The following is a 26,944-nucleotide window of genomic DNA, read 5'->3' as shown; positions in this document are numbered from 1 at the left end:
GCTGACTGTTGGTTAGTCTTGTGTGTGATGAACCTCTACCACATTACTGGGTGCTGACTGTTGGTTAGTCTTGGGTGTGATGATCCTCTACCACATTACTGGGTGCTGACTGTTGGTTAGTCTTGTGTGTGATGAACCTCTACCACATTACTGGGTGCTGACTGTTGGTTAGTCTTGGGTGTGATGAACCTCTACCACATTACTGGGTGCTGACTGTTGGTTAGTCTTGTGTGTGATGAACCTCTACCACATTACTGGGTGCTGACTGTTGGTTAGTCTTGGGTGTGATGATCCTCTACCACATTACTGGGTGCTGACTGTTGGTTAGTCTTGTGTGTGATGAACCTCTACCACATTACTGGGTGCTGACTGTTGGTTAGTCTTGGGTGTGATGAACCTCTACCACATTACTGGGTGCTGACTGTTGGTTAGTCTTGTGTGTGATGAACCTCTACCACATTACTGGGTGCTGACTGTTGGTTAGTCTTGGGTGTGATGAACCTCTACCACATTACTGGGTGCTGACTGTTGGTTAGTCTTGTGTGTGATGAACCTCTACCACATTACTGGGTGCTGACTGTTGGTTAGTCTTGGGTGTGATGAACCTCTACCACATTACTGGGTGCTGACTGTTGGTTAGTCTTGGGTGTGATGAACCTCTACCACATTACTGGGTGCTGACTGTTGGTTAGTCTTGTGTGTGATGAACCTCTACCACATTACTGGGTGCTGACTGTTGGTTAGTCTTGGGTGTGATGATCCTCTACCACATTACTGGGTGCTGACTGTTGGTTAGTCTTGTGTGTGATGAACCTCTACCACATTACTGGGTGCTGACTGTTGGTTAGTCTTGTGTGTGATGAACCTCTACCACATTACTGGGTGCTGACTGTTGGTTAGTCTTGGGTGTGATGATCCTCTACCACATTACTGGGTGCTGACTGTTGGTTAGTCTTGTGTGTGATGAACCTCTACCACATTACTGGGTGCTGACTGTTGGTTAGTCTTGTGTGTGATGAACCTCTACCACATTACTGGGTGCTGACTGTTGGTTAGTCTTGTGTGTGATGAACCTCTACCACATTACTGGGTGCTGACTGTTGGTTAGTCGTGTGTGTGATGAACCTCTACCACATTACTGGGTGCTGACTGTTGGTTAGTCTTGTGTGTGATGAACCTCTACCACATTACTAGGTGCTGACTGTTGGTTAGTCTTGTGTGTGATGAACCTCTACCACATTACTGGGTGCTGACTGTTGGTTAGTCTTGTGTGTGATGATCCTCTACCACATTACTGGGTGCTGACTGTTGGTTAGTCTTGGGTGTGATGAACCTCTACCACATTACTGGGTGCTGACTGTTGGTTAGTCTTGTGTGTGATGAACCTCTACCACATTACTGGGTGCTGACTGTTGGCTAGTCTTGGGTGTGATGAACCTCTACCACATTACTGGGTGCTGACTGTTGGTTAGTCTTGTGTGTGATGAACCTCTACCACATTACTGGGTGCTGACTGTTGGTTAGTCTTGGGTGTGATGAACCTCTACCACATTACTGGGTGCTGACTGTTGGTTAGTCTTGTGTGTGATGAACCTCTACCACATTACTGGGTGCTGACTGTTGGTTAGTCTTGGGTGTGATGAACCTCTACCACATTACTGGGTGCTGACTGTTGGTTAGTCTTGGGTGTGATGAACCTCTACCACATTACTGGGTGCTGACTGTTGGTTAGTCTTGTGTGTGATGAACCTCTACCACATTACTGGGTGCTGACTGTTGGTTAGTCTTGTGTGTGATGAACCTCTACCACATTACTGGGTGCTGACTGTTGGTTAGTCTTGGGTGTGATGATCCTCTACCACATTACTGGGTGCTGACTGTTGGTTAGTCTTGGGTGTGATGATCCTCTACCACATTACTGGGTGCTGACTGTTGGTTAGTCTTGGGTGTGATGAACCTCTACCACATTACTGGGTGCTGACTGTTGGTTAGTCTTGGGTGTGATGATCCTCTACCACATTACTGGGTGCTGACTGTTGGTTAGTCTTGTGTGTGATGAACCTCTACCACATTACTGGGTGCTGACTGTTGGTTAGTCTTGTGTGTGATGAACCTCTACCACATTACTGGGTGCTGACTGTTGGTTAGTCTTGTGTGTGATGAACCTCTACCACATTACTGGGTGCTGACTGTTGGTTAGTCTTGGGTGTGATGATCCTCTACCACATTACTGGGTGCTGACTGTTGGTTAGTCTTGTGTGTGATGAACCTCTACCACATTACTGGGTGCTGACTGTTGGTTAGTCTTGTGTGTGATGAACCTCTACCACATTACTGGGTGCTGACTGTTGGTTAGTCTTGGGTGTGATGATCCTCTACCACATTACTGGGTGCTGACTGTTGGTTAGTCTTGTGTGTGATGAACCTCTACCACATTACTGGGTGCTGACTGTTGGTTAGTCTTGTGTGTGATGAACCTCTACCACATTACTGGGTGCTGACTGTTGGTTAGTCTTGTGTGTGATGAACCTCTACCACATTACTGGGTGCTGACTGTTGGTTAGTCTTGTGTGTGATGAACCTCTACCACATTACTGGGTGCTGACTGTTGGTTAGTCTTGTGTGTGATGAACCTCTACCACATTACTGGGTGCTGACTGTTGGTTAGTCTTGTGTGTGATGATCCTCTACCACATTACTGGGTGCTGACTGTTGGTTAGTCTTGGGTGTGATGAACCTCTACCACATTACTGGGTGCTGACTGTTGGTTAGTCTTGGGTGTGATGAACCTCTACCACATTACTGGGTGCTGACTGTTGGTTAGTCTTGGGTGTGATGATCCTTTACCACATTACTGGGTGCTGACTGTTGGTTAGTCTTGTGTGTGATGAACCTCTACCACATTACTGGGTGCTGACTGTTGGTTAGTCTTGGGTGTGATGATCCTCTACCACATTACTGGGTGCTGACTGTTGGTTAGTCTTGGGTGTGATGAACCTCTACCACATTACTGGGTGCTGACTGTTGGTTAGTCTTGTGTGTGATGAACCTCTACCACATTACTGGGTGCTGACTGTTGGTTAGTCTTGGGTGTGATGAACCTCTACCACATTACTGGGTGCTGACTGTTGGTTAGTCTTGGGTGTGATGAACCTCTACCACATTACTGGGTGCTGACTGTTGGTTAGTCTTGTGTGTGATGAACCTCTACCCCATTACTGGGTGCTGACTGTTGGTTAGTCTTGTGTGTGATGAACCTCTACCCCATTACTGGGTGCTGACTGTTGGTTAGTCTTGTGTGTGATGATCCTCTACCACATTACTGGGTGCTGACTGTTGGTTAGTCTTGTGTGTGATGAACCTCTACCACATTACTGGGTGCTGACTGTTGGTTAGTCTTGGGTGTGATGAACCTCTACCACATTACTGGGTACTGACTGTTGGTTAGTCTTGTGTGTGATGATCCTCTACCACATTACTGGGTGCTGACTGTTGGTTAGTCTTGGGTGTGATGAACCTCTACCACATTACTGGGTGCTGACTGTTGGTTAGTCTTGGGTGTGATGAACCTCTACCACATTACTGGGTGCTGACTGTTGGTTAGTCTTGGGTGTGATGATCCTCTACCACATTACTGGGTGCTGACTGTTGGTTAGTCTTGGGTGTGATGAACCTCTACCACATTACTGGGTGCTGACTGTTGGTTAGTCTTGGGTGTGATGATCCTCTACCACATTACTGGGTACTGACTGTTGGTTAGTCTTGTGTGTGATGAACCTCTACCACATTACTGGGTGCTGACTGTTGGTTAGTCTTGTGTGTGATGAACCTCTACCACATTACTGGGTGCTGACTGTTGGTTAGTCTTGGGTGTGATGATCCTCTACCACATTACTGGGTGCTGACTGTTGGTTAGTCTTGGGTGTGATGATCCTCTACCACATTACTGGGTGCTGACTGTTGGTTAGTCTTGTGTGTGATGAACCTCTACCACATTACTGGGTGCTGACTGTTGGTTAGTCTTGGGTGTGATGATCCTCTACCACATTACTGGGTGCTGACTGTTGGTTAGTCTTGTGTGTGATGAACCTCTACCACATTACTGGGTGCTGACTGTTGGTTAGTCTTGTGTGTGATGAACCTCTACCACATTACTGGGTGCTGACTGTTGGTTAGTCTTGTGTGTGATGAACCTCTACCACATTACTGGGTGCTGACTGTTGGTTAGTCTTGTGTGTGATGAACCTCTACCACATTACTGGGTGCTGACTGTTGGTTAGTCTTGGGTGTGATGATCCTCTACCACATTACTGGGTGCTGACTGTTGGTTAGTCTTGGGTGTGATGAACCTCTACCACATTACTGGGTGCTGACTGTTGGTTAGTCTTGTGTATGATGATCCTCTACCACATTACTGGGTGCTGACTGTTGGTTAGTCTTGTGTGTGATGAACCTCTACCACATTACTGGGTGCTGACTGTTGGTTAGTCTTGTGTGTGATGAACCTCTACCACATTACTGGGTGCTGACTGTTGGTTAGTCTTGGGTGTGATGAACCTCTACCACATTACTGGGTGCTGACTGTTGGTTAGTCTTGGGTGTGATGATCCTCTACCACATTACTGGGTGCTGACTGTTGGTTAGTCTTGTGTATGATGATCCTCTACCACATTACTGGGTGCTGACTGTTGGTTAGTCTTGTGTGTGATGAACCTCTACCACATTACTGGGTGCTGACTGTTGGTTAGTCTTGGGTGTGATGATCCTCTACCACATTACTGGGTGCTGACATTTGGTTAGTCTTGGGTGTGATTTATGATCCTCTCTCCACACGGAGGGAGCGACAGCTTGTTTTCCCTGGGTTGTCGGTAACTCTGTGGACATCTGGTTTTCCGTCCTGTCTGCTCTCTTCCCTTCCCGCTCTCTCGGGGTGGATTTTCATTCATTTTTCCATAATCGGAGCTGTGCTGCTAGGAAACAGGTGGTTGCCACAGAGACATAGCTCATCGGAGACTTAAAGAAGAATAGGAACACTGCATCTCAGTGATCTCAGCGTTTCATTGGTTGGGATGGCTCTGAATAGGGCCCAAGCTTTTTTTCTTTTACATTTTCCCGCCCTCCCTATATAACACTTTATCTCTGTCTTTGGTGGGATGATACTATGACTTCCTATTAATGTTATTATGAGTGGTTTAAGGGGTGGAATTGAATTTTTATGAGTTGTCAATAGTTCCATACTCTAGATACAGAGAATATGGTACCAGATCCATTTTCCATCGTTGCACTCACCTCTCACCCACTACTGCATTAATGTACCACTACTACTACAACCTAAGTATGAAATTAAAAGGTATAGGTCAGGATGATGACAAAGCAGTAACATTAAGACAGAAGAAGATATGGATCCTTTTGCACTCTGTCTAATTACTCCTCCTCCCTGTGTGGTGTCCCAGGGGTCTTGCCAGACGGGCGCCACTTTGTGCAACCTCCACCTGTGGGCATGTCATTTCCACCTGGCTGGGCACACAGGCCAGCGTAATTACTGGCCTGCCAGCCTGCCACAGCACAGAGACAACGCCCTGACGCCCATGTTGTTTGTTATTCGCAGGCTGCCACTTAATTTGATTTCCTCCTCTCGCTGGCTCCCCTGAGTGTCCTGCGAACTGCTCTGGGACGCCTGAGAGGGGTGGGGTTAAGGGTTGGGGATAGTCCCATATGGGGGTGCACTCCTAAACAATAATGTGTTGACAGAAATGATGGAGTGTTTTTACTGCATGCTGTAACTTCTGTGGACCTGCGCCCAGACAGAGGCTGAGGAGTGAGATAGCTGAGATTCTCTGGTAACATTCATAGTGCATCCAGCAACCCTACTGAAGCCATGTAGCTACCTACCTACTGGTAGGTAGGTATGGTGTTAACCACATAGCCTACTGTCTACAAAATGGTAAGAAAGACTGACACCTAGACAAATGAGGAATCTCACTGAGGTGTGTTTCAGAGGGGTGGGGGTGGCAGCTTTGTGCTGCTTCTGAAAAATAAGTGTCTGTGTTAAGTCTGTTGAGGCAGAGAGGAGCAGAGAGGAGAGGAGCAGGCCAAGGTTAATTCTGCTGCTATTGGATCCAACAGTGGAGAGAGATTGCTCTTTAATAAATGCCAGGCCTCAGCTGACACAGCAGCAACCCACAGGCCTACAGACAGACAGCACCACACCCACTGCCAAATCCATCGTCAGTCTGTACACTACACTCACACAAACTCACACCCTTGCTGTAGCTAATAGCTATGAGAGGGGAGAGAGACTAGATAGATGCTAAATAGATAGATAGCTACGCGATAGATAGATAGCTACGAGACACTAGATTGATAGAGAGATAGCTACTAGATAGAGAGCGAGATAGCTACTAGATATAGAGAGAGATAGCTACTAGATATAGAGGGAGATAGCTACTAGATAGAGAGAGAGATAGCTACGAGATAGAGATAGCTACTAGATAGAGAGAGAGATAGCTACGAGATAGAGAGAGATAGCTACGAGATAGAGAGAGATAGCTACGAGATAGAGAGAGATAGCTACTAGATAGAGAGAGAGATAGCTACGAGATAGAGAGAGATAGCTACGAGATAGAGAGAGAGATAGCTACTAGATAGAGAGAGAGATAGCTACTAGATATAGAGATAGCTACGTACTAGATACAGTTGAAGTCGGAAGTTTACATACACTTAAATTAGAGTCATTAAAATTCATATTTCAACCACTCCACAAATTTCTTGTTAACAAACTATAGTTTTAGCAAGTTGGTTAGGACTTTTACTTTGTGCATGACACAAGGAATTTTTCCAACAATTGTTTACAGACAGATTATGTCACTTATAATTCACTGTATCACAATTCCAGTGGGTCAGAAGTTTACATACACTAAGTTGACTGTGCCTTTAAAAAGCTTGGAAAATTCCAGAAAATGTCATGGCTTTAGAAGCTTCTGATAGGCTAATTTACATTATTTAAGTCAATTGGAGGTGTACCTGTGGATGTATTTCAAGGCCTACCTTCAAACTCAGTGCGTCTTTGCTTGACATCATGGGAAAATCATAAGAAATCAGCCAAGACCTCAGAAAAATAATTGTAGACCTCCACAAGTCTGGTTCATCCTTGGGAGCAATTTCCAAACGCCTGAAGGTACCACGTTCATCTGTACAAACAATAGTACGCAAGTATAAACACAATGGGACCACGCAGCCATCATACCGCTCAGGAAGGATACGCGCTCTGTCTCCTAGAGATGAACGTACTTTGGTGCGAAAAGTGTAAATCAATCCCAGAACAACAGCAAAGGACCTTGTGAAGATGCTGGAGGAACCAGGTACAAAAGTATCTATATCCACAGTAAAACAAGTCCTATATCGACATAATTAGAAAGGCCGCTCAGCAAGGAAGAAGCCAAAACCGCCATAAAAAAGCCAGACTACGGTTTGCAACTGCATATGGGGACAAAGATATTACTTTTTGGAGAAATGTCCTCTGGTCTGATGAAACAAATATAGGACTGTTTGGCCAAAATGACCATCGTTACGTTTGGAGGAAAAAGAGCGAGGCTTGCAAGCCGAAGAACACCATCCCAACCGTGAAGCACGGGGGTGGCAGCATCATGTTGTGGGGGTGCTTTGCTGCAGGAGGGGCTCTTTTAACCAAAAGGGCAGGCAGGAGGTTAATGGTGTGGCTCGGGCGGGCAGGAGGTTAATGGTGTGGCTCGGGGCGGGCAGGAGGTTAATGGTGTGGCTCGGGGCGGGCAGGAGGTTAATGGTGTGGCTCGGGGCGGGCAGGAGGTTAATGGTGTGGCTCGGGGCGGGCAGGAGGTTAATGGTGTGGCTCGGGGCGGGCAGGAGGTTAATGGTGTGGCTCGGGCGGACAGGAGGTTAATGGTGTGGCTCGGGCGGACAGGAGGTTAATGGTGTGGCTCGGGGCGGACAGGAGGTTAATGGTGTGGCTCGGGGCAGGCAGGAGGTTAATGGTGTGGCTCGGGCGGACAGGAGGTTAATGGTGTGGCTCGGGGCGGACAGGAGGTTAATGGTGTGGCTCGGGGCGGACAGGAGGTTAATGGTGTGGCTCGGGGCGGACAGGAGGTTAATGGTGTGGCTCGGGGCGGGCAGGAGGTTAATGGTGTGGCTCGGGGCGGACAGGAGGTTAATGGTGTGGCTCGGGGCGGACAGGAGGTTAATGGTGTGGCTCGGGGCGGGCAGGAGGTTAATGGTGTGGCTCGGGCGGACAGGAGGTTAATGGTGTGGCTCGGGCGGACAGGAGGTTAATGGTGTGGCTCGGCGCAGGCAGGAGGTTAATGGTGTGGCTCGGGCGGACAGGAGGTTAATGGTGTGGCTCGGGGCGGACAGGAGGTTAATGGTGTGGCTCGGGGCGGGCAGGAGGTTAATGGTGTGGCTCGGGGCGGGCAGGAGGTTAATGGTGTGGCTCGGGGCGGGCAGGAGGTTAATGGTGTGGCTCGGGGCGGGCAGGAGGTTAATGGTGTGGCTCGGGGCAGGCAGGAGGTTAATGGTGTGGCTCGGGGCAGGCAGGAGCTCTGGGGCTCAGCTCTGTGTGTTTGAAGAGAGTGGCAGCCATGGTGGTCTCTCCTCTCCACTCAGCGTGGCAATAGAGACACAGCCACAACGCGTAGTAGCCTACTGTATTGCCTTTAAGGCTGACAACCATTAGGCCACAACTGCAGGAAAGCAGAATAACAGTTAAATATTTTATCAGGTCAATATTTCATCAGTTGCCGTGGGAGGCACAGAGAAAGGAGAAAGATGAGAGCGGAGTAGTGAGGGAGAGAGAGGGAGGGAGAGAGGTAGCGGGAGCGAGGGAGAGAGGTAGAGTGAGCATCAGACCCAAGATCACATTCCCCAGGAAGGGCCTGATAACCATGGTAACTGGAGCTGAATGTCATGATGCAGAGTAGTGAAGGGGGAGGGAGGGTGGAAAGGGAGGGGTGAACACACAGGGAAAGGGAGGGGTGAAGAAAGGAGAAGGAAGAGGTAGCGAAGGACATGAGGGGTTGAGATAGAGGGAGAAAGGTGAAGGAAACCATGTTTGTGGACACAGTCTACTATGATGACAGTGTCACCATACATGCATACATACAGAGAAGGACACACCTCCCCTTTGACATGGATGGCATAACTTGTGCTTTGAGTATAACTGTAGATACTGTATTCTAATGTACTATGTTATTTTCTATTGAATATATTAAATAAGAGGCAATGCTGTCATGATTATGGCTATAGAATTCCCACGCAGAGCTATTGATCACAGTGGACTTTTTCTAGCTGCGTTCTGGGTTTACCTTCAGCTACGTTCTTCTCTGCTGGATTCTGCTCTACAGGTGTGGCCAGGTGATTATCATAGATGTCGATACCGGAGGCCATTTGGTTTTCACATGGAGCTCCGCGGTGACGGCTGCAGTGACCTTCCTGAAGAACGTCCATGTTGTGCCCCAGGACAGCTAATGCTGCTGAGCATTGATCTTTGACCTTTTCCTTCATTGCTAATTCAACTGGGGGTGCTGCTCACAGAAAGACAACCACTCACTGGTCTATTCACAAACAGAGAATAGAAGAGAGGAAAGAGACAAAGGCAGTATATAGGGCTCTGTAAAATCGGCATTGCAGAGAACGCGGACGGTATCACAGAAACCATACATTAAACAATGAGTTTAACTTTGTAGGGAATCAACTAAATGTATTGAATTTATTAGAAAAGTAATTCATTTGCCCAAGATTATCATAGGACATGAACAAAATGCATCGGTGATTCGTATTTTCCTTCAACTTTCTGAGAGGTTCAACGGCACAAGAATGCCCCTGTATGTGTGTGCACGTTTGTCTACCACTTAGCGATGTTGCTAATGTCATGACAACCGCCTTCTGGTAGGTGGAAAAACTTTCCCAAAAACCTTCTCAATTAAATGTTAACTACAAAGTAGCTAGTGCCTACCTGGCAGAATGATATCATGATTGTTTGCATCAATCCAGTTGCCATTTGTTTTGCAAACTTTGCACTCACATTAGCACTACAGAAGCATTGCTAACCAAACAACGGTGTCTGGCTGGTGCACACTGAATTACAGAGTAACTAGACCCAAAAATCGACATTTCGTTGATTCAGATTTTGTGGTCTCCTGATGTCGCTTAAGGATTGTTGTAAACTTAGAACATCCCATTTTGTTAAAAAAGTGTGATTTATAGAGCGAAACCCTGAAAAAAACTGAAACCTGGAGAAACTAAATGGAGAAAACAGATGTTGGGAGAGAAAAACGTATTTTATAGGGCCCTAAGTATATACAGTAATTGTTTATGAAAATAACTGTTCATGTAATATCAGAGCTTGGTCTCAGGAAATTGGATCAGACCACTGGTCTCTCCTGGGAGAGGAAGAGGAAGCAGCCATTTGACCACAGCTCACTGTTTAATTGTAATGTGACATGACGGTTTGTCCACAGAGCCCTCATCCCTCTGTATAGTTACTGTACAGTACAGTACACAACATGCAGTAAAGGGAGAGCCATAAACTGAAGTGATCAATATTTTCTGTATCCTTATCTGTTCTAGACCCGTAGTGGAGGCTCCAGGGGTGGTTAAACAGCCTCTGCTGTGGTTCTGCGGTAATCAGAGTAGCATCTCTCCATGTGAAGAACTCAGAGCAGGCGTCTGCCACAGAGGCTCCCTGTACAGTACCTTGAGTAGTGGACCATGAGGCCTGAGCAGCAGCTGCTGACAGAGCCAGCCAAGTGATCATGACCACACACACACACACATTGGGATAATTAACCCTCAATGATGGATAGCCATCTGTGCATAATGTCCAGCACCTGACTGTTCATAATTATTGTGCAGTCTCTCAGGATCATCAGTGGAGTGGAGTGCTGTTCAGCTCACCCACCACACAGACTGTTACAGTGGAACAGGAAGTTGTGTAACCCAGGGGAAAAGTACAAGCCTATTAGCCTAGTCCCAGATCTGTTTGTGCTATATAGCCAAGTCCTGCTGTATGGTCATTGTTATGCCAAACATAACAGATCTGGGACCAGACTAGTATAGTACTGTATGAAACCTAAAAATGTCCTACATTACATTTAACCTGCACCCCTTTATCCCCATCACTATCCTAATCCTCAATTTTGAGCTGTGATCAAAATATGTATTTTTGAAGATAAGATAACAGTAGCTAAGAATGGGAGTACATTAGAACATGGGGTGTTGTGGTGATACAGTCTGAGAAGGGTATATTATAATACCAATAAACAGGCACTTTGTGGCCTTGTTTTAATCCTAATCTGTGCTGGTGCTGGATCTCACAGGGCTGGGTGAGAAGGGCAGGCAGGAAGTCACCTGTTTGATGTGGACCCACACAGGAGCAGGGAGCAGACAGGCTCAGGGAGGGACCAGGGACCGTATATCTCGGCAGGAAGTAGATCGCCTCTGATGGCCCTGCCCTAATTAGGAAGGAAAGGTCACCTCTGTCGCTGCGTTGGCACTAAATAAATGGAAGCCACCTTGACTAGACTGGCCCATGGAGTTTAAAATGCACCATAGTTCACACTAATAATTTTACATTTCACGGTTCGTAGGTTTGCTCACTACAAAGGTGGGATGAGGTTTATGCATTAAGGTGCTATCAGGCTTTCCCTGTATTGGCCTAATGGCTTTTCTTCTTTTCACTTTGGAAAATGTCAATTTGGGATTCAGGGGGAGTAAGGAATGTGTACCGTCTCTTTTTCATGGAGCGAGAGAGGGAGATATACATTATTCAAATCCCTCAGCATCCCTTTAAAGGGAGCCTGCTTACTCTAATGAATGAATGCTGATGAAGATTGCTCTATTCTCCCCAGCCTGGCACAAGGGTCATAATGAATCACTATGTGTTTGTTTGAAACTGATTTAAATTCAATAGGCAATCACAGTCCCCATTATCCATGTGTGCGTCATTTTATGTAGCAAAATAAAAACGAGAGAGTGATGGGGGAAAAAATTAGTACAGTTATATGTCGCAATATTATTTTGGACGATATTATATTGATACTTTGACTCAAAGTACTCCCTTCACAGTACAGCTCAAACTGGCTCTAACCAGAATAGAAAGAGCAGTGGGAGGCCCCGGTGCACAACTGAGCAAGAGGATAAGCACTTTATAGTGTCTAGTTTGAGAAACAGACGCCTCACAAGTCCTCAACTGGCAGCTTCATTAAATAGTACCCGCAACACACCAGTCTCAACATCATCAGTGAAGAGGCGACTCCGGGATGATGGCAGAGCTCCTCTGTCCAGTGTCTGTGTTCTTTTGCCCATCTTAATCTTTTCTTTTTATTGGCCAGTCTGAGATATGGCTTTTTCTTTGCAACTCTGCCTAGAAGGCCAGCATCCCGGAGTCCCTTCTTCACTGTTGACGTTAAGACTGGTGTTTTGTGGGTACTATTTAATGAAGCTGCCAGTTGAGGACTTGTGAGGCATCTGTTTCTCAAACTAACAATCTAATGTACTTGTCCTCTTGCTCAGTTGTGCACCGGGGCCTCCCACTCCTCTTTCTATTCTGGTTAGAGACAGTTTGCGTTGTTCTGTGAAGGGAGTAGTACACAGCGTTGTACGAGATCTTCAGTTTCTTGGCAATTTCTTGCATGGAATAGACGTCATTTCTCAGAACAAGAATAGACTGACGAGTTTCAGAAGAAAGTTCTTTGTTTCTGGCCATTTTGATACTTAAGTAGTCTAAAGAAGGCCAGTTATATTGCTTCTTTAATCAGGACAACAGTTTTCAGCTGTGCTAGCATAATTAAAAAGGGTTTTCTAATGATCAATTAGCCTTTTAAAATGATAAAATTGGATTAGCTAACACAACGTGCCATTGGACACAGGAGTGATGGTTGCTGGTAATGGCCTTCGCCTATGTAGATATTCCATAAAAATCTGCCGTTTCTAGCTAAAAATGTAATTTACAACATTAACATTGTCTACACTATATTTCTGGTCAATGTCTACACTGTATTTCTGATCAATTTGATATTATTTTAATGGACAAAAATGTGCTTTTATTTAAAAAACAAGGACATTTCTAAGTGACCCCAAACTTTTGAACGGTGGTGTATACAGTACCAGTCAAAAGTTTGGACACACCTACTCATTCCAGGGTTTTTCTTTATTTTTACTATTTTTCAGCTTCATGAGGTAATCACCTGGAATGCATTTCAATTAACAAGTGTGCCTTGTTAAAAGTTCATTTGTGGAATTTCTTTCCTTCTTAATGTGTTTAAGCCAATCAGTTGTGTTGTGACAAGGTAGGGGGTGGTATACAGAAGATAGCCCTATTTGGTAAAAGACCGAATCCATATTATGGCAAGAACAGCTCAAATAAGCAAAGAGAAATGACAGTCCATCATTACTTTAAGACATGAAGGTCAGTCAATCTGGAACATTTCAAGAGATTTGAAAGTTTCTTCAAGTGCAGTCGCAAAAACCATCAAGCGCTATGAGGACAGCCACAGGAAAGGATGACCCAGAGTTACAGTTGAAGTCAGAAGTTTACATACACCTTAGCCAATTACATTCCAACTCAGTTTTTCACAATTCCTGACATTTCATCCGAGTAAAAATTCCCTGTCTTAGGTCAGTTAGGATCACCACTTTATTTTAAGAATGTGAAATGTCAGAATAATAGTAGAGAGAATGATTTATTTCAGCTTTTATTTCTTTCATCACATTCCCAGTGGGTCAGAAGTTTACATACACTCAATTAGTATTTGGTAGCGTTGCCTTAAAATTGTTTAACTTGGGTTAAACGTTTTGGGTAGCCTTCCACAAGCTTCCCACAATAAGTTGGGTGAATTTTGGCCCATTCCTCCTGACAGAGCTCGTGTAACTGAGTCGGGTTTGTAGGCCTCCTTGCTCACACACGCTTTATCAGTTCTTCCTACAAATCTTCGATAGGATTGAGGTCAGGGCTTTGTGATGGCCACTCCAATACCTTGACTTTGTTGTCCTCAAGCCATTTTGGCACAACTTTTGAAGTATACTTGGGGTCATTGTCCATTTGGAAAACCCATTTGCGACCAAGTTTTAACTTCCTGACTGATGTCTTGAGATGTTGCTTCAATAAATCCACATAATTTTCCACATGAAGTCCCCCAGTCCCTCCTGCAGCAAAGCACCCCCACAACATGATGCTGCCACCTCTGTGCTTCACTGTTGGGATGGTGTTCTTCAGCTTGCAAGCCTCCCCCTTTTTCCTCCAAACATAACGATGGTCATTATGGCCAAACAGTTCTATTTCATCAGACCAGAGGACATTTCTCCAAAAAGTACGATCTTTGTTCCTATGTGCAGTTGCAAACCGTAGTCTGGCTTTTTTATGGCGGTTTTTGAGCAGTGGCTTCTTCCTTGCTGAGTGGCCTTTCAGGTTATGTCGATATTGGACTCTTTTTACTGTGGATATAGATACTTTTGTACCTGTTTCCTCCAGCATCTTCACAAGGTCCTTTGCTGTTGTTCTGGGATTGATTTGCACTTTTCGCACCAAAGTACGTTCATCTCTAGGAGACAGAATGCATCTCCTTCCTGAGCGGTATGACGGCTGCGTGGTCCCATGATGTTTATACTTGCGTACTATTGTTTGTACAGATGAACGTGGTACCTTCAGGCATTTGGAAATTGCTCCCAAGGATGAACCAGACTTGTGGTCTACAATTTTTTTTCTGAGGTCTTGGCTGATTTCTTTTGATTTTCCCATGATGTCAAGCAAAGAGGCACTGAGTTTGAAGGTATGCCTTGAAATACATCCACAGGTACAAGTCCAATTGACTCAAAGGATGTCAATTAGCCTGTCAGAAACTTCTAAAGCCATGACATCATTTTCTGAAATTGTCTAAGCTGTTTAAAGGCACAGTCAACTTAGTGTATGTAAACTTCTGACCCACTGGAATTGTGAATTATAAGTGAAATAATCTGTAAACAATTGTTGGAAAAATGACTTGTGTCATGCACAAAGCAGATGTCCTAACCGACTTGCCAAAACTATAGTTTGTTAACAAGAAATTTGTGGAGTGGTTGTAAAACAAGTTTTAATGACTCCAACCTTTGTGTATGTAAACTTCCGACTTCAACTGTATCTCTGTTGCAGAGGATACGTTCATTAGAGTTACCAGCCTCAGAAATTGCAGCCCAAATAAATGCTGCACAGAGTTCAACTGTTTTTATTTGTATTTTTATTATTTAACTTGGCAAGCCAGTTAAGAACAAATTCATATTTACAATGACAGCCTACCCCGGCCAAACCCTAACCCGGATGACACTGGGCCAATTGTGCACTGCCCTATGGGACTCCCAATCTCGGCCGTTGTGATACAGCCTGGAATCGAGCCAGGGTCTGTAGTGATGCCTCTAGCACTGAGATGCAGTGCCTTACACTGCTGCGCCACTCGGGAGCACCCCCCCCCCCTGTTCAGAGGAGATGCCGTGAATCAAGCCTTCATGGTCGAATTGCTGCAAAGAAACGACTACTAAAGGACACCAATAAGAAGAAGAGACTTGCTTGGGCCAAGAAACACGAGCAATGGACATTAGACCGGTGGAAATCTGTTCTTTGGTCTGATGAGTCCAAATTTGAGATTTTTGGTTCCAACCGCCGTGTCTTTGTGAGAAAAGGAGTAGGTGAAACAAATTATCTCCGCATGTGTGGTTCCCACCGTGAAGCATGGAGGAGGAGGTATGATGCTAGGGGGGTGCTTTGCTGGTGACACTGTCATGGATTCATTTAGAATTCAAGTCACACTTGACCAGCATGGCTACCACATCATTCTGCAGTGATACGCCATCCCATCTGGTTTGCGCTTAGTCCCACTATCATTTGTTTTTCAACAGGACAATGACCCAAAACACATCTCCAAGCTGTGTAAGGGCTATTTGACCAAGAAGGAAAGTGATGGAGTGCTGCATCAGATGACCTGGCCTCCACCAAATTGAGAGGGTTTGGGATGAGTCGGACCGCAGAGTGAAGGAAAAGCAGCCAACAAGTGCTCAGCATATGTGGGAACTCCTTCAAGACTGTTTGAAAAGCATTCCTCATGAAGCTGGTTGAGAGAATGCCAAGAGTTTGCAAAGCTGTCATCAAGTCAAAGGGTGGCTACTTCGAAGAATCTAAAATATAAAGTATATTTTGATTTCTTTAACACTTTTTTTGGTTACTACATGATTCCATATGTGTTATTTCATAGTGTTGATGTCTTCACTATATTGAAAACTTCCACCTTGCATTGGCCATCCCATTCAAAATGTTCTGGACAAGTCACTGCCTGTAGGCCTACAACACATAAACAGTATGTGCCCATTTTTATTGTAAGATGGTTAGCCGTCCAATATCATGAGAACATTTGAGTCGCACAAAACAGTTTTTTCTAGTGTTCAACCGCCATATTATGCTTGACTGCTGGACAGTAAAGGCCTGATAAAATGCGTGGCCTTCTCTAAGGGCCAGTAGTGGGAGATGACACAGGGATGTGGCCCTAAGCTGCCTTTTGAACAGTTGAATGGATGTGGAGTGTGGAGGCAATCATAGTTGATTGATCATAGTCAGTTGGAGATAAATGCCCTTTTGAGTTTATATCAGTCAGGGGTCAGTGGAGATCGTTCCTATCAGGCCGTGCGTGGATTTGTTTCTGTTTTGACTGTTGAAACCGTCTATAGTGGAGGAGGTGTGGCCTACAGGGCTCCATCCAACTGAGTTCACAGAGCCTGTACTTAAAGGTTAGGCTTACTAGGAGGGAGGAGACAGAGCCTTTTTTACATTCAGCATCACTACGTCAAGGGAAATATAGTATTCTTTCTAACAAAGACATATTTATATGTTTCAAGATGTTGTGTATCCCTGGAAATAATCAGAATTCTTGTAAACATAACCGTTTTGAAAACATAGCTTGTCGAAAAAAGTTGTCTCTTTGCACAACTAAACCCGGGTATGGGGTAATTTGATCATCGGGACAAGGTCAGTTGAGCTGCCATGGGATAAGTGGGTGATAGTGTCCTGTGACAGTGGGTGATGGTGCTGGTAGGTCAAATTTTAATTCATGGAATGGGGGTGTGGTATATTGTATATCTTAAATGTATGCCTACATTCAAATATAGATCTCGCTGTTCAATATGACTTACCCTTCCATTTCTTGACCAGTTGTATGGGTAAGGGATGTTATTTCCATGTGCCAATTCGTAGGCAAGTTCTCTGCATTTGAGGCAACTAAGCCCATGAAACTGGTCCTGTGATTCTTGATATGTTTAGCAAGCTCAGACTCCATGTCATCAGATAAGACCTTATGTTCCTGCTCTGTCATAGCCTCTCTTTCGCACAGGTACGTGTTTGTGTTCTTTTTTGTCAATGTACCTCTTCAGTGTCATTCAGTCTATTTTATTTAGCCCTTGCTGCTGCTCAAATGGACATCTTCCCTTTTCTTACTTCCTTGGCTGTTCTCGCAAGAACCTGAAGGAACCTGTTTTACGTCTGTGTACACTGGACATGATGATGTCTGCCTGTAACAATACAAAATGCACTACGATGCGTATTATGCATAAAACTGACTAAATGTAGTAATTTGTATGAGGCATGGTAGCCATTGGCTCAACTTACCCCATGGCAAACATGTTGACTACTTTTGTCCACACAGCTACAAGGATGCACTTTCATGCTACACTCTTAGAAAAAAAGGTACTATCTAGAATTTAAAAGGGTTTTTCGTCTTTCCTATAGGATAACCCTTTGAAGAGCCCTTTTTGGTTCCAGGTAGAACCCTTTGAAGAACCTTGTTTGGTTCCAGGTAGAACCCTTTTGGTTCCAGGTAGAACCCTTTTGAGTTCCATGTGGAACCCTTTACACAAAGAGTTCTACATGAAACATAAAAGAGTTCTACCTGGAACCAGAAAGGGTTCTCCTATGGGCACCGCGGAAGAACCCTTTTGGAACCCTTATTTCTAAGAGTGTAGATTTAGGACCTCTTATTGACGCTTATAGAGACCCCAAATTATGTATCTACTTTCGTTTAGATACAAGCATCATGAAACCTATAACACAATACATTCATTTGACTTGGTAAAAATCTGTGTTTTGGACCTAACTTGCTTACCACTTTTTCCATGTGGTTTCTTCACAGTAAATATTTGGTCACATGGTTACTTTTGTGTATGGTTTCCTAGAAAAAAGGGGTGGCTCAACTAACCATTTGACTCAACTTACCACACTCTCCCCTAGTATGGAAATACAGGTGGTATGGTAATATTACAGCTGGAACTTCTTGGTTTCCTAATCTCAGTTTATCTCCCAGTGAGATGTATTTTAGTGTGTCAGCCCTTAATGGTGATAGCAGTTCCTGTCACTTCTCCTGTGCTGGGTTCCAGATGTCTCCAGGCGTTTCGTGTTGATGTGAACACAGCAGTCTCTCTCTCCCACCAGGGAAAATACTGTATGGCATAGAGAGAATCTCCTGAGATACCAAATTGGCAATTCCAACCTGATTCTCATTTTCTCTCTCTCCCCTTATCAAAACTATTCTCTATTTCTCACGCTTGTTTTTGTGCTGATTTGGGTTGAAGTGTTCCTCCCTCTCCTTGCTCAGTTGGCTGTGAGTCTGCAGTGAGTCTGACCTAAAATGCTGGGCTTTGTCACAGCTAAGCTGCCCAGCTCTCCTGCTAAAAGGAACAAAACGCTCTTGGCTGCAGACACTGCATGGCTTTGTGTTAGTGTAACTTTGGACCAATGCTACATAAAGAAGTGAGAATGACATCAGGGCAGTTATGTAAGAAAGGGAAGTGTTGAGCAAGTGAGGAGATTAGAGGAAGGGAGAAAGCACTGTTTTATTTTTTTGCATGCCTCATCCTGTCCACCATTATAGAGGAGATTGCAGGTAGGTGTGTGTGTGTGCAGACCAATGTGTATCCGGTGTGTAGATCATTATCAATGATTCTGGGTATTGATCAGCTTCAGAGCAGCAGCAGCAGCCGGTGAAACATAGAGGCTGAGGAGTTTTTTTTCCCCTTCTTAGTGACGCCCATGACCTTTACTCTGTTGGTAACTAGGGACCTGATTGGTGCTGTGAGTGACAAACAGGCTGAAGCTGCTGTGTCAAAGCTGTAGCATGTCCCAGCACAGAGAGCCTGTCAATCAAACTCTGTGGTGGGTGTCAACTGCACATGGTCATTCAGAGAGGGCACACATGTCAATGACTCCCTACACTATGTTATCATGCTCCAATACTCAGGGTGGGTTGGTGGGTGGTTGTTCCGTTTCAATATGGACTAGGAGCGGAACCCACAGGAAGTGGGTGGGATTAGCAGCTGCAGAGAGGAGAGGCAGAGTAGTGGTCCATAAACACACACACACACAGGACGCCCAGCCTGTAATTGAGTCACTGTTGCATAACTCTCTAGCCAGGCAGTGGGGGGTCGGTAATAAGGGCTGAAACACTTTCCCAGACCCAGTGCTCAGGTCGAGACATTGTGATTCGTGACTAGTGTTTGAGGTTATGCGGGGAAGGCAGGATCACTCCTTCCAGGATGCTCCTCTCCTGTGACCGTCGCATTTGTAGACACTAGTGGAATGAAAAACAGTTGTTTCATTTCAGCTCCTAGATTTAGATATCTCTATCCTTACAAAAAAGGAATGCAGTTTTGAAACTGCAGTAACTGCAGTCGACTGTGGTGTTTTGGACGCAGTAATTGCAGAATAACTGCAGTGTACTGCAGTGAAACTGCAATTATACTGCAGTGTAACTGCAGTTACTCTGCAAAATTACTGCAGTAAAAAAAAAACTTATTTTGGACGCAGTATTTGCAGCGTACTACAGTTATACTGCACAAAAGAAGGCACACTGCACAGCAATTGTTTTTCGTAAGGGTATTTTCTAATTACACTGTAATTTTAGAAGTATTATCTTTGCACAGGAAATACCTCTCTGATTGTATTGTGATATGGATACTTAATGTGAGTGCTATATCTGTTCCTATCTACAGGCTGATGTTTACCTGTCTACAGGCTTGTGTGTATTGGGCGGCAGGTAGCCTAGTGGTTAAGAGTGTTGGGAAAGTAACTGAAAAGATACTGGTTCAAATCCCTATGTGAGAAATCTGTCAATGTGCCCTTGAGCAAGGCACTTAACCATAATTGCTCCTGTAAGTCTCTCTGGATAAGAATGGTTACTAAATGATGTAAATGTACTGTATTAAAGGTGCAATGTATAATGTACCTGTTGTTCCTCTCCCTCCTCAGGCTGATGCTAAGCTGGTGTGTGACGTGGTGAGTCGTATGGAGGACACTGAGCCCTACTCTCCTGAGCTCCTGGGGGCTATGATCCGCCTGTGGTCTGACTCCGGCATCCAGGAGTGCTTCAGCCGTGCCCGAGAATACCAGCTCAATGACTCTGCCCAATAGTGAGTACTACTTTACCTCTACTGCCCCCCACAGGAGGACCTAGTGCTGCAGGATCAATACAACTCTCATTACTCTGCTCCAATCGATGAAAGTGTTTATGGATCACACATACATAAATGTCATCCACTTACTACATTAATTGATGTCCATGTGACATTAGTCATATACAACAAATATGAAGTAACTATTTTGTGTTTTATAGACAAAGTAGTTTGAGGCCCAAAGTGATTTGGTAAATTCCTGTGCTAGGTTGTAAATCAATTGGTATCAAACACACACACTACCGATCAAAAGTTTGGACACACCTACTCATTTTAGGGTTTTCCTTTATTTTTTACTATTTTCTACATTGTAGAATAATAGTGAATATATCAAAACAATGAAATACCACATGGAATCATGTAGTTACCAAAAAAGTGTTCAACAAATCAAAATATATTTTATATTTGAGATTCTTCAAATAGCCACCCTTTGCCTTGATGACAGCTTTGCACACTCTTGGCATTATCTCAACCAGCTTCATGAGGTAGTCACCTGGAATGCATTTCGATTAACAGGTGTGCCTTCTTAAAAGTTAATTTGTGGAATTTATTTCCTCCTTAATGCATTTGAGCCAATCAGTTGTGTTGTGACAAGGTAGGGTGGGTATACAGAAGATAGCCCTATTTGGTAAAAGACAGAATCCATATTATGGCAAGAACAGCTCAAATAAGCAAAAACCATCAAGCGCTATGATGAAACTGGCTCTCATGAGGACAGACACAGGAATAGAAGATCCAGAGTTACCTCTGCTGCAGAGGATAAGTTCTTTAGAGTTACCAGCCTCCGAAATTGCATCCCAAATAAATGCTTCACAGAGTTCAAGTAACAGACACATCTTAACATCACCTGTTCAGAGGAGATTATGTGAATCGGGCCTTCATGGTCGAATTGCTGCACCTGCAAAAAAGATTGCTCTGATGTGCGAGTGCCTTTTGAATTTTGAATTGCTGCAAAGAAACCACTACTAAAGGACACCAATAATAAGAAGAGACTTGTGAGCAATGGACATTAGACCGGTGGAAATTTGGAGTCCAAATTTGAGATTTTTTGATTCCAACCACTGTGTCTTTGTGAGACACGGTGTGGGTGAACGGATGATCTCTGCATGTGTATTTCCCACCATGAAGCATGGAGGAGGAGGTGTTATGGTGTGGGGGTGCTTTGCTGGTGACACTGAAATATTTAGAATTCATCTGCACACTTAACCAGCATGGCTACCACAGCATTCTGCAGCGATACACCATCCCATCTGGTTTGGACTTAGTCCCACTATCATTTATTTTTCAACAGGATAATGACCCAACATACCTCCAGGCTGTGTAAGGGCTATTTTACCAAGAAGGAAAGTGATGGAGTGCTGCATCAGATGACCTGGCCTCCACCAAATTGAGAGGGTTTGCGATGAGTCGGACCGCAGAGTGAAGGAAAAGCAGCCAACAAGTGCTCAGCATATGTGGGAACTCATTCAAGACTGTTGGAAAAGCATTCCAGGTGAAGCTGGTTGAGAGAATGCCAAGAGTGTACAAAGCTGTCATCAATGCAAAGGATGGCTATTTTAACCTGTCTGACTCTAGCGTTCCGCCAGCGGAACTCCTCCCACATTCCACTGAAAAGGCAGAGCGCGAAATTCAAAATATATTTTTTTGAAATATTTAACTTTCACACATTAACAAGTCCAATACAGCAAATGAAAGGTACACATCTTGTGAATCCAGCCAACATGTCCGATTTTTAAAATGTTTTACAGCGAAAACAGCACATATATTTATGTTAGCTCACCACCAGATACAAAAAAGGACAGACATTTTTCACAGCACAGGTAGCATGCACAAAGCCAACCTAACTAACCAAGAACCAACCAAACTAACCAACAAACAACTTCATCAGATGACAGTCTTATAACATGTTACACAATAAATCTATGTTTTGTTCGAAAAATGTGCATATTTGAGGTATAAATCAGTTTTACATTGCAGCTACCATCACAGCTACCGTCAAAAATAGCACCGAAGCAGCCAGAGTAATTATAGAGACCAACGTGGAATACCTAAATACTCATCATAAAACATTTCTGAAAAATGCATCGTGTACAGCAAATGAAAGACAAGCATCTTGTGAATCCAGCCAATATTTCAGATTTTTTAAGTGTTTTACAGCGAAAACACAATATAGCATTATATTAGCTTACTACAATAGACTACCACACTACCGCATTCATTCATCAAGGCACGTTAGCGATAGCAATAGGCACGTTAGCGAATAAACCAGCAAAATATATTAATTTTCACTAACCTTCATAAACCTTCCTCAGATGACAGTCCTATAACATCAGGTTATACATACACTTATGTTTTGTTCGAAAATGTGCATATTTAGAGCTGAAATCAGTGGTTATCCATTATGCTAACGTAGCTTATTTTTCCCAGAATGTGCGGATATTTCTATTAGACTCTCACCTATTCTGACCAAATAGCTATTCATAAACATTACAAAAAAATACATGTTGTATAGGAAATGATAGATCCACTAGTTCTTAATGCAATCGCAGTGTTAGAATTCAAAAAATATCTTCATTACGACATAAGGCTTATGTTATAGCGAGAGAGTGGCCAAAACCTGGGCGCAAAACTACTAGTACACAGTTCGACAGATATATGAAATAGCATCATAAAATGTTTCTTACTTTTGGTGATCTTCCATCAGAATGTTGGACAAGGGGTCCTTTGTCCAGAACAGTCGTTGTTTGGATTTAGAACATCGTTTTTCCCTCTTGAACTAGCAAGCACACTGGCCAAGTGGCGCGAAGCTCTCCATTCTGAACAAAGGGCACACAACGCAACACGCCTAACGTCCCGAATAAATTTCAAAAATCTAATAAAACTATATTGAAAAAACATACTTTACGATGATATTGTCACATGTATCAAATAAAATCAAAGCCGGAGATAGTAGTCGCCTATAACGAAAGCTGTTCAGAAGGCAATCCCACTGTCCTCTTCGCGCCTTCCTGAAAACATGAAATCGGTGACACGTCATTCCAAGGACGTATTCCATCTCAGACCAAGATAATCACCTCATTTCTTCTCTCACTGCATCTTGACATCCAGGGGAAGGTGTATGACGTGCATGTATACTAATAGCTATCATGCCCATTTATAGGCAGGACTTAGAAGAGAGCCTCGATTTCAGACTTTCCACTTCCTGGTCAGGAAGTTTGTGCCAAATGAGTTCTGTTTCACTCACAGATATAATTCAAACGGTTTTAGAAACTAGAGAGTGTTTTCTATCCAATAGTAATAATAATATGCATATTGTACGAGCAAGAATTGAGTACGAGGCCGTTTAAATTGGGCACGTTTTTCCCCCAAAGTGACAACAGCGCCCTCTGTCCTCATCAGGTTAAGAGTCTCAAATAGAGGTCGACCGATTAATCGGAATGGCCGATTAATCGGGGCCGATTTCAAGTGTTCATAACAATCGGAAATCAGTATTTTTGGGCGCCGATTTAAAAAAATATATATATATTATTATTATTATTATTATATTTTTTTACACCTTTATTTAATCTTTATTTAACTAGGCAAGTCAGTTAAGAACACATTCTTATTTTCAATGACGGCCTAGGACAGATTTTTAACATTGTCAGCTCGGGGGATCCAATCTTGCAACCTTACAGTTAACTAGTCCAATGCTCTAACACCTGATTACATTGCACTCCACGAGGAGCCCACCTATTAGCGAATGCAGTAAGCTAAGGTAAGTTGCTAGCTAGCATTAAACTTATCTTATAAAAAACAATCAATCAATGACTGTCATTGCTCCAATGTGTACTTAACCATAAACACCAATGCCTTTCTTAAAATCAATACACAAATATATATTTTTAAACCTGCATATTTAGCTAAAAGAAATCCAGGTTAGCAGGCAATATTAACCAGGTGAAATTGTGTCATTTCTCTTGCGTTCATTGCACGCAGAGTCAGGGTATATGCAACAGTTTGGGCCGCCTGGCTCTTTGCGAACTAATTTGCCAGAATTTTACGTAATTATGACAACATTGAAGGTTGTGCAATGTAACAGGAATATTTAGACTCATGGATGCCACCCGTTAGATAAAATACGGAACGGAATAAACGTTTTGTTTTCGAGGTGATAGTTTCCGGATTAGTCAAAGATATATGGTTTAGAGAGAAATAGTCGACGCGTTATAATTCCTGTAATAACTTGCGCCTGAATTTGAAAGGGGTTCCTTCGTTATTTTACCGTTCATCTCTTCCATAGAGAATGTCTTGATCTACTTCAAATAAGGTCTGTGTTTCGTGCAGGCTTAAACCTGTCACGTTCCTGACCTGTTTTCTGTTTGGTATGTGTTTATTGGTCAGGGCGTGAGTTTTGGGTGGGCAGTCTATGTTTTCTGTTTCTATGTTGGTTTTGGGTTGCCTGGTATGGCTCTCAATTAGAGGCAGGTGTTTGACGTTTCCTCTGATTGAGAGTCATATTAAGGTAGGTTGTTCTCACTGTTTGTTTGTGGGTGATTGTCGTCCGTGTCTGTGTCTGCGCACCACACGGGACTGTAGCGTTTGTTCGTTCGTTTGTTATAGTCTGTACCTGTTCCTACGTGCTTCGTGTTTTATGTAAGTTCTCATGGTTTAGGTCAGTCTACATTCGTTTTTGTTATTTTGTAATCCTTCCCAGTGTTTGTTTTCGTGTTTCGTCGTTTGCCTTAATAAATTCATTATGTATTCACAACCCGCTGCATGTTGGTCGAATCACTACTCCTCCTCTTCGTATGAAGAGGAGGAGGAATGCCGTTACAAAACCGCCTCGACGTTTTGATACCCGTGTAAATCTCACTAGGATAAGGTAACGTTTGTCAACATATTTTCATAAATCCACTCTACAAAAAAAAGTATCTTCGCTTATATTTAGCCAATATTGATCAGAGTTACCTTGTCCTATGGATATCTACACAGTTATAAAATTGGCACGGTGATGTAAGCCTACACGAAACACAGACCTTATTTTAAGTGAATCTAAAAATATCCTATGGAATAAATGAAGGAACCGCTTTTCAGATTTTGCTAGAAGGTGTCATGGGAATTATGACTCGCACTTTGGTTGTCAATTCTTACCATGCCCATTATTAAAATAGGATTTCCTGCATATAGAAATTAAAGTTTTTGTTTTCAACATTCATCACAGGTAACTTAAACTCTATTTTTATTCAAACAGTTGAGAGTATTTGTCTCCTAAGCAGACTCTTCAGTATCATTGTCACTTCAGAGCTGTGTGCGGTTGTGTGTATTTATGTATTATATTAAGTTAAAATAAAAGTGTTCATTGTTCATTCAGTATTGTTGCAATTGTCATTATTACAAAAATGTGTGTGTGTGTATGATATATATATATATATATATTTAAAAATATATATATATATTTTAAATAAATCGTCCGATTAATCGGTATCGGCTTTTTTTGTCCTCCAATAATCGGTATCGGCATTGAAAAATCATAATCGGTCGACCTCTAGTCTCAAATATAAAGTATATTTTGATTTGTTTAACACATGTTTGGTTACTACATGATTCCATATGTGTTATTTCATAGTTGTGATGTTTTCACTATCATTCTAGAATGTAGAAAATAGTAAAAAATAAAGATAAACCCTTCAATGAGTAGCTGTTCTAAAACTTTTGACCTGTAGTGTATGTATGATCAGGGCCTAAAATTAACAACCAGCCCTCACCAAATGACAATGCAGGTAGATTTTGGCATCGGTGGGTAAGATGTCTATTTCACCAGCCATGTTTGCTGGTGGACAGGGCTCTACAGTGCGAGCATTTCCCTCGCATTTGTGAATAAAAATCGTCAAGTATGATTACATTTATAGCTAAATAAATGCTGCAGTAGCTGTTTTCAAAGTATTTCTGCCGTTTTGTTCCTATAGCCTATCCCACCTCAAGCTTCAACACTGCCTGGCTGGGAACTGTGCGCACATGAACAACTAAGTGAAGGATTAATTTTTAAGAGTGCTGCGCACAGGCATAAAACTCAGTCTATTTTGCTTGAAACAAAAGTTTACTGAAGTGAGACTTTGTCCTTGTGTTTCTTGGTTGTTTTTCAATGTTTGAGTTTCAACTGCTAGGGAAGAGAAGACAAGGCGGCTACTAGTCAGGGCTGCAGTCCAAACTCAAAGTAGACAGCCCTCAGCCCTAAACCCTCATCCTTTGAATGACGTTTTACATCCGAGTGTTTGGAGAGGGAGAGATGTTTGGAGAGGCAACGTCCTTGGTGGAAATCTTGAAGTTGTGCTTAAAAACAATCAACCTATAGCTATTAATGTACCTAGCTAGCTAACAATTCTGTCGGGTAGTTAGCTACCCATAGCTGGCAAGCTAGTTTTATAGTTTGGTCATTTATTCCAATACATTTCAGAATTCCCAAAAATATGTTTATGAA

General features: G+C 43.4%; 1 protein-coding gene across 3 annotated transcripts in view; it reads left to right on the top strand.

Moving 5' to 3' along the window:
- The window catches only part of LOC120066243 (guanine nucleotide-binding protein G(o) subunit alpha), a 142,355-nt gene that overhangs the window by 90,808 nt on the left and 24,603 nt on the right, over window positions 1–26,944 (top strand). For all 3 annotated transcript variants that reach the window (XM_039017478.1, XM_039017477.1, XM_039017476.1), the window contains exon 4: window positions 20,282–20,442. In XM_039017478.1, the coding sequence (XP_038873406.1) occupies window positions 20,282–20,442 (161 nt within the window). The remainder of the gene's footprint in view (window positions 1–20,281; window positions 20,443–26,944) is intronic.

The sequence above is a fragment of the Salvelinus namaycush genome, chromosome 21 (assembly GCF_016432855.1).
Source record: "Salvelinus namaycush isolate Seneca chromosome 21, SaNama_1.0, whole genome shotgun sequence".
In the NCBI taxonomy this organism is placed as follows: Eukaryota; Metazoa; Chordata; class Actinopteri; order Salmoniformes; family Salmonidae; genus Salvelinus; species Salvelinus namaycush.
The sequence above is the reverse complement of the archived record's forward strand: the minus strand, read 5'-3'. Positions and strand labels throughout refer to the sequence as shown.